Source organism: Carassius gibelio, chromosome A20, assembly GCF_023724105.1.
Source record: "Carassius gibelio isolate Cgi1373 ecotype wild population from Czech Republic chromosome A20, carGib1.2-hapl.c, whole genome shotgun sequence".
Classification (NCBI taxonomy): Eukaryota; Metazoa; Chordata; class Actinopteri; order Cypriniformes; family Cyprinidae; genus Carassius; species Carassius gibelio.
In genome coordinates, this window is record NC_068390.1 from 11907246 (window position 1) to 11922119 (window position 14874).

The window sequence follows — 14874 nt, forward strand, 5'->3', positions numbered from 1 at the left end:
AAACACAAGATCACACAGCTTCTAATATATAAACACATGACAGCGTAAGGGTCACTCTGACCCTTGTCATATGAGAGTGGAAAGACAAAACAGACCCACTGAACAGAAGTGAGACGCAAAATTACCAACTCAGAGTGTTTCTCTTGTGAGCTGACCTGACACAAAGTGGACACACCTAACAACAACACAGAAAGAGACAGAGAGGACTTTGCTTCTCATTCCTATTAACAACTCAATATAAATACCTGCTTCCGAACACACCAATTCTCCACTTCAAGCAAAGCTTTATTCTCCGTGTATTTCAAAATAAATATAAGATAACCTTATATTTCGTATAGAGCTGTGGCTAAGCACAGTTGATCTCCTCACCGTGTTCCCTGTTCACACCAGATCAGATTTCCTTCACTTTCAGCATTGCACACCTACACCATGTGCTCCATGCGTCAGTTTATGTGCGTCTGCTCACTTATCTACAGTATGTTTAATCCTTAACCTGTGTTTAACCTTCAACCTCCAGTTAGATCCATAAAAACAAAAAGACACAAAAACTCAAGTTACGGACAGTCTTCACCAAACACATGTAGAAACAGCTGAAAGAACTCACCCTTCTGTCCGGTTGAAATCTCCTCTCAATACTCTTCTAAATGCCTGCAAACACAAAAAGGGTAAATAAATGCAGCCGAAGGTGCTTTGTCTGAGCTCACATGTACTTTGGCCGTTGTGGTGTATGTGCGTGTTCATCCGTTGTCAGTATTTGTTGTGTGGTAAGCATGAATAAAGAAACAGTAGGGTAACACACCTCCCTATTTCAAAGAAAAAGCCCTGAGACACACAATGGACATATGATGCAGTTAACTCTGAATTTTTTCTTTGTGTATTGGAAAGGCCAGACCTGATATTGAACAGATTGTATATCATTAAAAACACCCAATTATCACAGCAATCCAATGATTTCTAAATAATTAATGAAACTATGTGAGCTCACGTAGGTTTTTTTCCATCCTGTAACTGGGTCATAATGGTTAAATATTACCAGACTCCTGCTGTCTCCAGACTTCCGAGATCATGAATGTCAATCACAAACTGAAAAACAACTCTGAAGGAGTGTGGAAGCTGAAGCTTCACCAAACATGGAATATGAAACATAAATGTATGGTTCGTTCCTTTTTAATAATTTCTAGAAAAAGATTACATAATAGGTTTGCTTGAGCAATGCAAGTCACATTCAGCAATAAGGTTATTTAAGGTCATACATCATAGTAAATGTGAGGTCACACTGAGGGGCCAAACGTGCATGTGTGTCTGCTGCCCCCTACTGGACAATCAGTAATAGAAAAACAGAACAGGTTCATCCATGTATATATTTTTTACATTATTTACTCGCTCTCATGTTATTTCAAACCTGTATGACTTACTTTCTTTTGCAGAATGCCAAAGGAGATATTTTAAAGACTGCTGGTAATCATATCATTTAATTGACCATTTTTGGACCAAAAAGAATTAAAATCAAAAATCTAAATTTGTGTTATTGTCTGAACTATCTTGTGTAATCTAAATTTTCTGCATAACTAAATATTCAAAACAATGATGTCGAAAACCAAAAGACTAACTGAACATGGGTTCCATACAGAAAGGTTTTATATATATATATATATATATATATATATATATATATATATATATATATATATATATATATATATATATATAATGGGATATTTCAATTTATGAGTAAAATAAGGTCTTTGGTAAATATAAATTAACAAAACTTTCATGTTTTGATCTATAATGTAAATTGCACATATACATACTGTAATCGCAGAATCTGAATTATGTTGAAGGGGTCTTTGGATGCTACATGCACTTTTACAAGTTGTTTAAATGGAAATGTGTGTTGACAGTGTTTCTACAACCACCGTTTAATAATAAAATTAATAATAAAAAAATGTTTCTACTAAAATGGCTACAAAACAGCATGCTCTGAAAAGAGCTGTTTTTGACAGGGGAAAATGGTGTTGTTTTACACTACCACTGAGAAATTTTAACCCAAATGTTACAGACTTTTCATTAAGACCCCAAAGAATCATAGCAACTTGTGGGAAAAGGGCATCCGATGACCCCTTTCATTTTTCAAAAATGTACAGTATGTTTGTAATATCATGGTTTCTACAAGTTCATGAAGGTAAATTTAAGACTTTGAAATATCAAAGAAAATCTAAGGAATACAATAAAGGGGAACACAGCACATTAATATGTTCTCTAAATATAATTGTCTAAGGAGAACATATTGAGTCACATTAGCAGTATCTCCATTACTTTAATTTGACAAAATCAACTGCTTAACTAGAATATTTGCCTTTACCGTACCTTCTGATCACACTGCACAAAAAGTGGTGCTCCTCAGTATTTATTGTCTTGTTTTGATAAGACGTCCTGTTTACTGGGAAATTCATCAAAATGAAATGAATGTATGATCACTGGGGAAAGACAAACATCTGCCAGTGGGCTCAGAGAGATCAACTGAATTAAAAGGGGAAGCAAGTTTTCATTTACAGATGTTTTAATAAACTCTCTTACTCTTTTAAAAAACACTCATATCTTAATTTGCATCTCAAGTAAATTGTTTAGATGTTTGAAATGGAAAATAAGACGGAACAAAGATGCAGTGCATGCAACATTTAATGCCATAAACCCATTATAAAACGTTTAAGGCCTGAATGTGTGCAAGGGAAATTTAGGGCTTTTCAGTACCCAGAAATACCCTGAGTAAGTAACTACAACAGAACATTTGTGAGTGTGTGTGATTTACACTGTAGAGCAAAATGCCCAAGTGTACCAAGTGATGTTTACCACAGCCCTTATTTTACTCATGATCTGAAAAACCCCATTTTAAAATCCATAGGAAAATCTTAAGCGGAGCCATGGCCAATTAGTCTTCTGAGTTCTGCCGTCAAAGCTGCAGAACTCTATTGCACTTTTTTTTCCATAAAAAACAAACAAAAAAAAACCTTTATACAATATTTATTCACTGTTTATTAGTTGAAAAATGTCATAATTAAAAAGCCTGAGACTATAATATGCATACAAATTCTAAAAACAGGTTTCTCACAGTCAAAATTGTTTAAAAAAATAAAGAAAGCCAGTTTATATACATCCATTCCAGAGGGTTACGAGTTTGCTGCACAACTCAGACGTGAGTGTCAGCATGAGCAGGTGTTTTCAGAGGACTTCTGGGTTGTTCTCTGCGTTCGGCTTCATAGCGGTCACGCTCCTTCAAGTAACGTCTGACATCCTGGATTGTTTGTCCCGTTAAAAAGGTCCCGGCAGCATACAGAATTGCAGTTATGATTCCAAACAGTGCAACAGCTGCATCCCCCCCACCTACGCTACAGTTCATCCAGGTATATCCGTTACGAGCATACAGTCGTTCACGCCGGGTGCACACATCCGTTGAGTTCACGGAGATCACGAAGTGTAGGTACAAACCTACAGCAACCACGTAACCCACTGCACCAATGATCTGGAAGGCAAACTGTCCAATCAGGAGCTTCCTTGGAAGCATGTGGGGGGGTTTGCTGCTGGACACTACAAACAGGAGTGTAAGTGCACCAAAAGTGAGGCAGAAGGCCACACCTCCATAGACTCCTGGTGCTCTCATCTGTCCGAACTGCATGTCAAGCTCACGCACCTGCTTCAGCTCCACCCCCTCAAAAGGAATCATGGCATCAATGAAGTTCCCTCCGCCCATGCCCATCGCAGACATGCCCATCTGTGACATGTGAGCAGCCACCACGCATATGAGCACCAGCGCATTGGTCAGCACGGCACATATCAACACAATACCTGAAACAAACACAGAAACACATGCATCCACATAAGAAACTGTGATCATGTTTAGAGCAGGAACTTTTTAACGTCTAAATCTCCCAAATATGATGATCATCTTGTGAGGGACCTTTTATGAAAAAAAGATGCAACATAAGTAAATCTACTCTATCATGTAAAATTACAAGGAATTAGATTTTGTTGTTGTTGCAAAATTGTATTTATATTTTACTCAAAAGAAAGAATCTCACAATTATTTCACAAAATTTAATAACTATATAATACTATAATGTATTATTTTTTAAATAAAATATAAATTGTTTTGTTGTTTTTTTAACTGAAGTACATACACAATCTTAAACCTTATAGAATCTCAAAATGAATCTTATTTTTATCAATTTAATATACAAACACTCTAGAGTCTGTTAATAAAACAGTTTGAAAACAAGAAACCGTTATACAGCCTTCGAATATTGTGTTGGAAAATGGGTGGACTTAAGTCGAAACACCCCTTTACTCCTCCCTGAGGGTCCATGGACCCTAGTTTAAAAGACAATATATCTGTAAGTGACCTTGAATTAAAATGTTCTTGTGTACAAATCAGCACTTTTTATGTGTGTCAGAAACAAACTGTCATGTATGTGCATCATTTTATGAAATAACTTCTCTTTATACAAGCATGCAAATATAGGTCACCCGCTAACACAACAACAAGCTTAAAAAAGCTAAACCAGTTAGACCAGGAAAAAGGAGGAAGAGGGGTAAATATACATTGTGTCATGTCAGAAGGTGTGACTTGAGCTAGGCTGAAACCAGACCTGTGTGACGTCATGTTTGAAGTTTAAAAAAAAATAAACATGTTCTCAGTACTGACACCCAAATTCAGAGAACTACCCGAAACTGATTCCAGACATTTTAGTTGTTTGGATACATACTTCCAACATAGTCCCTACAAGGTTTCTCTTTCAGTCCAACGTTCACCTCCCATCCACAGTTATGTGTGTCTGTGATTGCCTACCTCTCCTGGAACAGATGTGAGAGCACTTTGACTCCTGGCGCTCCTCTCGAGGATCGCTCCTCACATGTCTCTGAGAACCTCTGGGGTTATAAGAGGGCTGGCCAGATGACCTAGGTCAGATGCAATTATAAAATAATTAAAATAATATTACAATCATTTGTAATAGTGCACAGTTAGCAAACCATAGCCTTCAAAGCAAAGATTTCCTCTGTGTATGAAGTAGTATGTGGCCCCACCAGTCACTGGGACTGTCCCGTCGGCTGCGGGGCTCTCGGTCTCGCCTCTCACTATGCTGTCCTCCGTTTCTCTCTCTCTGCGGACGATGGTTTCTGGAAGGCTGGCTCATAGCTTCATCAGGGAAAGAAGCTTTGGTGTTATGTGCTTAACGTTACATGCCAGAAGATTTCACATTTTACAGAACCAGGGACCCTAGAGGTGACCCAGAGACCCCAATATAAAAAGGATGAAAAAAAAATGTATTACCATACAAACGTTTTTATGTTCATAAAACGTCTATACAGGTTTGTATAGCCTATAAGTTTGATTTCTCTGTAACTCCTAATACTCAGGGGTCGATGGACTCTTGTTTTTTTTAAGAATCTTATATTACTTTTTATCATTAACAATACATTAGGATTCATTATTTTTCAGTAAGGTAGACTGTAAATGCAAACCTATAAATTATATCATAATCCCAACCGTTCTTCTACCTAAAGATTTCTCTCTTCCTTCCTTTATGTAAATCAACCTGCTCCTCAGTTTCGGTAACTTAACGTTAAAGGAGTTTCACTTGTCTCCTGTTTCAGTTGACTTCAGAATCAGCAAGAACATTTAACGTTACGTTAACTTTTTCCTTTCTTAACACATATCAAATAACTTTTAGAAACACACACAACTTACCTGCTTAAAGGGTGTCGATCACATTTGTTTTGGTTTTCCAGATCAAAACGTCACTTTCTCCGCTGACACGAGACTTTGACCGAACCCCGTCAGTGAGATCTCGCGATAATTACAGGTGGGGTTGGAGACAGGTGAGAAGTAGGTGACAGAGACGCGTTATTCGATATTTGCACGGTTGCTTATGCGCTGTACTGTACGACTCAATCCGTTATAACGATGGCAAGGGTCAAGGCAGACTGCTGTCTGAGATCACTGATCTGTGTCTGCAACACAAGCTGCTCTGTTTTGGCTCTAAACCTACGTCATTGAGGAGAGTATGGTGTTTGATTCGTTCCAGAGACTCTCTTCTTTTGAATCAGTTCACTAGAAAGATTCATTATCTGATTTGTTCAGTGAATCTCTGCATGATTACTTCCTTACGCCAGTAGATAGCGAAAAGTGTATTTTTCTTATTGTATCATTGACACAAATTATTAATTAGAAAAACAAAAACACAGTCAACCGAAACAAGTAAAGTGAAAAATTAAGTACTGAGGAAGAAGTCATGGGAAGAATCGAAACTCTGAATCGTTCCTAACATCCATAGACCGAATAAAAAACAAGTAGCCTACTACAACATCAGAGGCTGGCGACACCTGCTAGTCAAAACTGTGTAATGCAGTAACGAATTTAATATATATATATATATATATATATATATATATATATATATATATATATATATATATATATATTTTTTTTTTTTTTTTTTATATATAATCTCCAAATAATTAAACACCATTAATTGTGAACGTTTTGTAAAAGTGCATTTAGTTATTGGGCAGGGTTTGGCAAACTAAGCTAATTAGGCCTACAAGCTACATTTCATTCTGATTTTTATATTATGCACGTGTAAGTGTTAAAATACACTGAAATAATAAAAAATGTACATCAATTATAAAACTGATCCAAGAAAATAATTAGACACACGAACTAGCGGCGAATCAATAATTATGAAATGAAAATTTCAACAATATACTAGTTTAGGCCTACAAATCATAAAACGCAAACCACTCAAGATACTTGTACATGGAGATGTTTAATCCAGCTCCCTCAATGCTATTTGCTCGTGTGTGAACTGAACAAAAGAAGATTCATTTACTTAAAAGATTCGTTCAAAACACTAAATCTCTTGAAATGGCCTGTCGCCTGAGGCTCCTACCCTGGAATGTGGTAATAAAAGACAATTAGGTAATTGATATGCGGACTATGCAACTACATGGGTCAACTGTTAAAGATCCCGCAAGAAATAAACTCTAGTTCACTGAATAAATCATTGTCAGACGAAGACACTGTAGCGTCTTTATTCCTATTATAAAAGCTTGTAAATGTATCAGATGTCTCTTTTCACTGGCTTTGTCAAATACAATAGAAACGAATAAGTTAATACTGTGGGAGTTTTGCATTAGAAAAAGATACTGCAAGTGACATTTTACAAGGGCCAAATTCCTCTCTTCCATTGTCCTTTTGGTTCAAGCAAGCTGTGCACTTTAATGAGATAGATAGCTTGTAGTTATTGAGCTGAGGAAGAGTACACACTTTCATCAAATTCATCTTATGTTCAACAGTTACACTGGATGCAGGTCTCTGAGGTTGTATAACAGGTAACCACAGGCTCCAATTAACCTAATTAACATAATTGATTTGTAGGCGTGTGTCCACCTGGTTTACAAAGACATACATTTGGTTTTGATTCATGTTTGTGTTTTTGATGATCAATGTTAAACTGCTGATTATTTCATTTTGTGTTTTATAGCAGAGCCCATGCTGACGCGGCTCTAGTGGAAATGGACAGTGGGTTTGAGGATCTTGAGCTAAGAGAGTCTCAGAGGGAGTACCTGGACTTTCTGGATGATGATGTGATCTCTTTTATTCTTTGTCTTTCTGTTTTTGACTTGATGTGGATCATGTGTAAACATCTTTGCGATCTCCATCATATTCAATGTCGTATATCCATTTGTCATTTTACAGCAAGACCAGGGCATTTATCATGAGAAGGTTAGGAGTATGGTGTCTGATGGCCAGTGTCGTCTCGTTGTAAACATTAATGACCTGAGAAGAAAAAATGAAAAAAGAGCTAAAGAGTAAGCATTTTATTTATTTGTCCATTAGTTTGTCCTTGGAGCTCATCTGATTAATGGGCTCTTGTCAATAGATTACTGATCAATGCCTTTGCTGAGCTGGTGGCGTTCCAAAAAGCCCTGAAAGATCTTGTGGCTTCAATAGACGCCACTTACGCCAAACAGTTTGAAGAGTTTCATGTTGGGTTTGAGGGCAGCTTTGGGAACAAGCATGTCTCTCCACGTACTCTCAGTGCACGCTTTCTGGGAAGCCTTGTGTGTGTGGAAGGCATTGTGACCAAATGTGAGTAGGATTTGCTTAATTTTACAAATGATCAATGCTCATTAAAACGGTTTAATGCTTGTAATTTCACATACCGTAGTTAAAAATAATTCCATTTTGTTCAGAACTTCAGGCACTGATTATTATTATTTTTTGATTTGTATGTTTAGGTCAGTCATTTTTGTCATTTCTAACTTGTAATTTTGATATGATCCGTAGGTTCCTTGGTCAGGCCCAAAATTATGCGTAGTGTCCACTATTGTCCAGCCACCAAGAAAACCCTGGAACGAAAATACACGGATCTTACCTCACTGGATGCTTTCCCTTCCAGTGCCATCTACCCAACAAAAGTGAGTTATATTCTGTATGGGTCAGATATTTAATGTTTTTATTTTTTGTTAAACTATTTATAAAATGTAATGTGTGTAAAATGTTATTTACCAATTACATTTTTTACAATTATTTTTTTTATTATTTTCAATTTTCTTTAGTAATTTTTCAGCAGTTTAAATGAATACATTAGTTGCATAGATGTAGTATGCAACTATTTAATGTATTCATTTAAACTTTTGAATTATTCACCAACTTAAAAAAAAAATTAATTGAACTATTTGCAGTTATATTTATGCACTTTATTAAGCCTTTTTTTATTTATTTGTTGAACCAATTAATTTGCTTGATTTATTAGTACACGTATAGTTTATTATATAAACTATATAATTTATTTATATATAATATATATTTATTTATTTATTTATGTGTATGACGATCGATGTTCCCAGATCATTCTCTTTTTCTCGTCCTGTAACACTCCTATCGCAGAAACTGTGATGTTGATCCAGGAGAATGTTCTTTTTGGAAAAATCCCAATAACCATACAATGTTAACCACTGATTCAGGATTAAGAATATTAAGAAATCTCAAATTTTGCACGTGTAGGATGAAGAAAACAATCCTCTGGAGACTGAGTTCGGGTTGTGCTGCTATAAGGACCACCAGACACTGACCATTCAGGAGATGCCTGAGAAAGCCCCTGCTGGACAGCTGCCACGTTCCGTTGACATCATTGCGAATGATGACCTTGTCGACCGGGTGAAACCAGGTGACCGTGTGCAGATTGTGGGGGTCTACCGTTGCTTGCCTGCGAAACAGGGTGGTTTCACCTCTGGGACCTTCAGGTGTGTATATCTGAGCCCTTTCCTGACATAAGGACTGGGATTTCATGTCCTCGGGTGAACTTTGTGATTTTGCAGAACAATCCTGTTGGCTAACAATGTGAAGCTAATGAGTAAGGAGATTGTGCCAACGTTTTCTGCAGACGATGTTTCCAAGATAAAGAAGTTTTGCAAAGCTCATTCAAAAGTAAGAACAGGCACAGACACTGTTAACTGAAATATTCTTTTCATGATAAGCTGGTGCCAATGGTTTCTATTCTGATGCTTTTGGGAAATACAGTTTTGACCGGTTTAATCTTTGCTATGTAAGGTAAGTGTATTGGTATTTGTTATTGGTATTCAGGATGTCTTTGAGCAACTGAGCCAGTCTTTGGCTCCCAGTATCCATGGCCATGAGTACATAAAGAAGGCCATTCTGTGTCTGCTGTTGGGAGGCAACGAGACCAACCTGGAGAATGGAACCCGCATCCGAGGAGACATCAATATTCTGCTCATAGGTAAGGTGTCAACGTGTCCTGTTTAGAATTCCTAGATTTTTACAAAACTAAATAATTTTAAGGTTGATTTTCATTAATAAAGTGTTTTTGTGGCGCAGTTTTAGTTGATATGCATTCATAGAAATTTTATCCACCGAATCTGAGGTTTCCTCATTGTAAATCCTGTAAAAGATGTGTTCTGGGGTTTCTTTTATTTATAAAAAAAAAATGCTTTATGCATCCAAAATAGTTCCATCATGGAGCATTTTGAGCAAATGGGAATGCTAAAAAAAAAGTCCTCTTTTATTTGATGTAGTCTCCTGTTAAGCATAAGTTTTCTTCTAAAATGTCTTCAGCTTGTGAGAAACCTGAAAATTCAAAAAGAGCCCATAAATCATTTATATAAAAATCAGTTAATGCTAGATTATTAAAAAGTGTGTAAATGTAATCTAAATTGTTTCATCAAAATATTAATTTACGTGATCTTTATATAAATACAATTTTATTTCAGTTTTATCGGTGCAGTTATATAAATTGAATTCCTGTTTCTATAAATTATAGAAATCCTGTATCTACTCGTTAATTTTTTTATATATATATATATATATATATATATATATGGTTTCTATCAGTCTTTCTCACATGTTTAAAATGTAATTCATTCATGCAGATCTAATCTTAATTTAAGTCATTTCTGTGCCCATTGTGCAGTGTTTGTCTTTTTATTTCAGGTGATCCTTCAGTAGCGAAGTCTCAGTTGCTTCGGTATGTTTTGTTCACGGCACCGAGAGCAATTCCCACCACTGGACGAGGCTCATCTGGGGTTGGTCTGACCGCTGCAGTCACGACTGATCAGGAGACAGGTAATCCTTAGCTCAGATGACAAGTATACACCCAAAAATGTATGAAAAGTCATTTCATTTCACTCAAGTGTCTATGCTGGAAATGCCCCTGGGCAGTTATTTTCTATTCCTGCTACAAAACGTAATAAACCCAAATCTCAAAATATTTTACAGAATAGTTTATATGTAAAACAAATTATAATCTGAAAATGTCAAATAAAATTTAGCATGGTGAGATGAAGCTGATAGCTGTAAACTATTAATTTGATCAACTGGCAAATCCAGGTGAGCGTCGCTTGGAGGCAGGAGCCATGGTGCTCGCTGACAGAGGTGTGGTGTGCATTGATGAATTTGATAAGATGTCTGACATGGACCGAACAGCCATCCATGAGGTGATGGAGCAGGGTAGGGTCACCATTTCCAAAGCTGGGATTCAGGCACGGCTTAATGCTCGCTGCAGTGTGTTAGCTGCTGCCAACCCAGTGTATGGACGGGTAAATATTCACTTTTGGCTTGGTTAACAAAATTGAGCTAATTGGCTTGCTTTGGTTTTTATCAATCCTACGGTTTTCTTCAAGTATGACCAGTATAAGACCCCAATGGAGAACATTGGGCTCCAGGATTCCTTGCTTTCCCGATTTGATCTGCTCTTCATAGTTCTGGATCAGATGGATCCAGACAGCGATCGGGAGATCTCGGAGCATGTGCTGCGGATGCATCGCTACAGAGCACCGGGAGAGCCGGAGGGAACAGGTGAGGCCGACATCTGCTGGTAAAAGCACGATCTGCACTGGAGATGTTTGTACAGGAGGTCATTGATCAACTTTGTTTTAGGTGGTAGATTATTTTCAGTGAAATAACTTGTGGAGTGTTAACTGGCTAAGAAGTTGGACTGAATACTTGTGCTTCATACACTAATTGATTACTGTCAGTTATGTTACTGAAGTGAGATAGTAGTATAAACAGCAATTCTTATTTCACATTCAACTATGCATTTTTATGTGTGTTTATGCATATATAGATTGATAAGTCTCTTTTAATGCTTATTTTTACTGCTTTTTTTTTACTCTACGGTTTAAAAGAAATCAGTACTTTTATTCAACAAGAACACACTGAATTGATCAAAAATGACTAAAAGATTTAAAATGAATGCTGTTCAACAGCAATGTCACTGGGGAGTACAGTGGATGTGTTTGCCACTGAGGACCCGAACATCACAGAAGCCGCCGAGCAGGAGCTGCAGATCTATGAGAAAAAAGACAATGTCCTGCATGGCCACAGGAAGAAAAAGTATGCATTTGATATTTGAATTTGATTTAAAATCCAATCTCGGTTTCCTTTTTATAGAATTAGTTTAGAGGCCAGCCTACCATAATTCATTGGGTTTCTGTGATTTACCCTTTAAAGGGAGAAGATTGTTACCATGGAGTTCATCAGGAAATACATCCACGTCGCTAAGCAAGTGAAGCCGGTCCTGACACAGGAGGCATCAGACTACATAGCAGAGGAGTATTCCAGACTCCGGAGCCATGACCAAGTCAACAGTGACTCCGCCAGGGTGTGTAGAGCACATTTAAAGCTTATAATGTTTGTACTTTGGTGCTTTTCATGTTATCGTTACTCTTGAATTGCTTGGTTCGACATCGATTGACTGAATCCATTCCCACAGACGATGCCTGTGACCGCTCGAGCTCTGGAGACCATGATTCGATTGTCTACAGCTCACGCCAAGGCCCGCATGAGTAAAACCATCGATCTGGGAGATGCAGAAGCTGCTCTTGAACTCATGCAGTTTGCTTATTTCAAAAAGGCATGCAGTCGTTCACATCCAGAACCGAGACTGCTATACTGTACGTTGTCATTTGTGTCTAATGTAATTTGTCATGACTCTGTAGATTCTGGAGAAGCAGAAGAAGAGGAAGGTGCCTGAGGACTCTGAGATGGACGTCTCTCAGAGCCAAGATACAGAGAGCCAAAGGAACCTAAGGTGAGTGTGAAAGCAAGGTTAACTCTACAGTAAAAGTGTTTTAAAGTGACTGGCATGTGCTGACTGTCTACAGGAAGCGTTCTCGCATCTCAAAAGATGTTGATGATGATGTGGAAATGACTCAAGATGGAGAGGACTCGGACCCTTACGATTTCACAGAAGATGAAAACAGTATGTCAACTTTCACTTTGAGCTCTCCTTGAGCAGTGCAGGTTGTTTTCCACTGCTACTTGAATGTATATTTAACCAAAATGGTAGTTTTCTCTACATTTCAAATGTAATATCTTGAATATATTCAGTGTCCTTTTATAAATCTAATGTCTCAAATTTGTCATAAGCTCAGCCAAGTCAGAAGAGCAGGCCAGCGTCTCAGAGAAGCAGTCAAAGGAAGAAGGCTGACATCAGTCAGGACAGGTACAACTGCTCATTTTCCTCTTCTTTTTATTGCCTTCGCTAATACTGTGAATTTTTTCTGCATTGTTCCTCTATTACTTGCTTAGATGTCGTGGTATAATGATGGACTGGTCTGGAAACTGTCATGTTTCTTCTTTTTTGAGTCAATTCAACAGGCTAACTGCAGCGTAGATATGAAGACTGATATTTTTTTTAACAGTGTGACCCTTTTGCCTTGACATTTTTAGATTAAAAGTCTTCAAGGCGGCTCTGCTGAAGGCCTTTAAGGTGACGCGGTCTCAGTCTGTGGCGGTGCCTGATCTTCTGACTCACATTAACAAAGGCCAGGACGAGGAGTTTGACCAGAACGAGATTGACCTTCTGCTGGAGCGCATGCAGGATGACAACCAGGTCATGGTTTCAGAGAATGTGGTGTTTCTCATCTAAAGCCGTGCCAATGGAGAGCTGCATCTTTTGCAGATTCAGAAATGTAAATTTCATTGCAATTGTCAACACTGTTACAGACCATAACAAACCACTAATAAACTGTGAGCATTATTGGTTGAGTACTTACTTTGATCAAGTGCATTTAATTTTGTACATGCATTCATTCCTTTTAAATGAGGAATACAAGAAGCAATTTATCTTAAGGATGCAAAGAATATGAGAAATGCTATTCTTTTTTTTTTTTTTTTTTTTTTTTTTTTTTTTAAATCAGTCTTCTAACATAACTTGGTATAGTTCCCAGGAACCTTGATGTCCACGTTTGTGCAAATATGTGTTGCACATAGGATAAGGATTTATCTATTGGCGCTTTAAAAATTTAAGATGCATTTCCACTGATCTTCTGATTGTCTCATGGCTCCTCTGGGGTTTTCAGCAGTGTATTCAAGCACTCAAATGTTTAGCTGATCATCAGCGCCACCACTGTTGTAGTGATAGAACTGCAGGCTTTAGGAGCATCTTTTGCCAAGTATAAGGAAACTTTCCAGATAAGCTGTGTCACCTTGGGTAGCCTACCTATGGCTGTCCTGAAATGCATGAACAATCCAACCTCTGTAGAAGTATAAACTTTATTAGATAATAGGCCCTTAAGCCGGTCTTCTTGCATTCTCTTTGGACCTTATAATGGAGTTTAAATATCATTTTGCGTGTCATATAGCAATCATTGAAAAGAAATGTCTGAGAAGGTCAAAGAATATTTCCTTGTAGTATCGGTAAATTGTGTTTATCATGAAGACCAAAGTGCCACCATAAAAGTGTTATCAATGCAGGATTATGGACTATAAATTATTCAACTTTTTACCCCATGGTGATACAACAATGAGCAGACAAAATTAAACAAATGGTCTTCCATGTGACACAGTCCCATTTAAGAGAGTCTTTGGTCTAACACACTGTGATGACCCATTTTTGCAATATTTAACAAATCTAAAAATAAAAAAAAATAAAATCGTATATGCATTCAAAACACTAAACGTATGTTAAATTACCTTGGAAAAAAATAATAATAGTCAAATTTGTGAATTTCCATTATCCAAATCTATTTCTGTACTGCTTACAAGAAAAGAAAAAAGTAAATACATTGTTATATTAATTGTTAATTAATTGATTGTTATGATTCACCTGTGAGTAAAGATGTTGGTTTTGAAAACACAACATTTGAGGGATAAGTAGTAAAGGCCCCCATTTACATAAACCATTACAGTGCAAGCTTTGATATTAACTGAAATAACCCCAAATGTTTTCATCATCAAACTCTTTCAGTCTTAAACAAGTTCATTGATTTAAAATATGATTATTTGCTTTTGTTTAGCACAATATTAATAACACATGAGCACAAAATTGTTGTTTCTACGACATCTGAATTCTACAT

At 37.1% G+C, this 14874-nt stretch overlaps 3 protein-coding genes across 10 annotated transcripts in view; 1 reads left to right on the top strand and 2 right to left on the bottom strand.

The window, feature by feature from the left end:
• The window catches only part of si:ch211-191a24.3 (tensin-3), a 41912-nt gene extending 40893 nt beyond the window's left edge, over nt 1–1019 (bottom strand). For 4 of the 7 annotated variants that reach the window (XM_052535072.1, XM_052535073.1, XM_052535066.1 and 1 more), the window contains exon 1: nt 605–772. The gene's annotated coding sequence lies outside the window, so the exon portion shown is untranslated. Of the gene's footprint in view, nt 1–245; nt 533–604; nt 773–799 lie in introns of those variants that run through there. The other 3 variants (XM_052535068.1, XM_052535067.1, XM_052535069.1) reach the window with 3 other exon arrangements.
• Nucleotides 1020–3005: 1986 nt separating this feature from the next.
• On the bottom strand, nt 3006–6093 carry si:ch211-191a24.4 (uncharacterized protein LOC100150331 homolog). Of its 2 annotated transcripts, none has more exons than XM_052535082.1 (4): nt 5744–6093; nt 5080–5191; nt 4844–4953; nt 3006–3843 (listed from the first exon to the last, which is right to left on the bottom strand). In XM_052535082.1, the coding sequence occupies exons 2-4, from the start codon at nt 5187–5189 to the stop codon at nt 3188–3190; spliced, it is 876 nt and encodes a 291-aa protein (XP_052391042.1). In that variant the 5' UTR covers nt 5190–5191; nt 5744–6093; the 3' UTR covers nt 3006–3187. The 2 variants fall into 2 exon arrangements, with proteins under 2 accessions (XP_052391042.1, XP_052391043.1); XM_052535083.1 differs by having other exon boundaries at nt 5080–5272.
• A 1231-nt stretch (nt 6094–7324) lies between these two features.
• Nucleotides 7325–13556, top strand: mcm3l (MCM3 minichromosome maintenance deficient 3 (S. cerevisiae), like). The gene is made up of 18 exons (XM_052535074.1): nt 7325–7386; nt 7539–7641; nt 7754–7866; nt 7938–8146; nt 8345–8475; nt 9065–9303; nt 9379–9487; nt 9644–9797; nt 10508–10639; nt 10904–11112; nt 11197–11371; nt 11782–11908; nt 12026–12176; nt 12288–12428; nt 12514–12605; nt 12679–12776; nt 12944–13019; nt 13247–13556. Exons 1-18 carry the CDS (start codon nt 7340–7342, stop codon nt 13443–13445), a joined length of 2505 nt encoding a protein of 834 aa, XP_052391034.1. The 5' UTR covers nt 7325–7339; the 3' UTR covers nt 13446–13556.
• Nucleotides 13557–14874: the final 1318 nt, after the last annotated feature.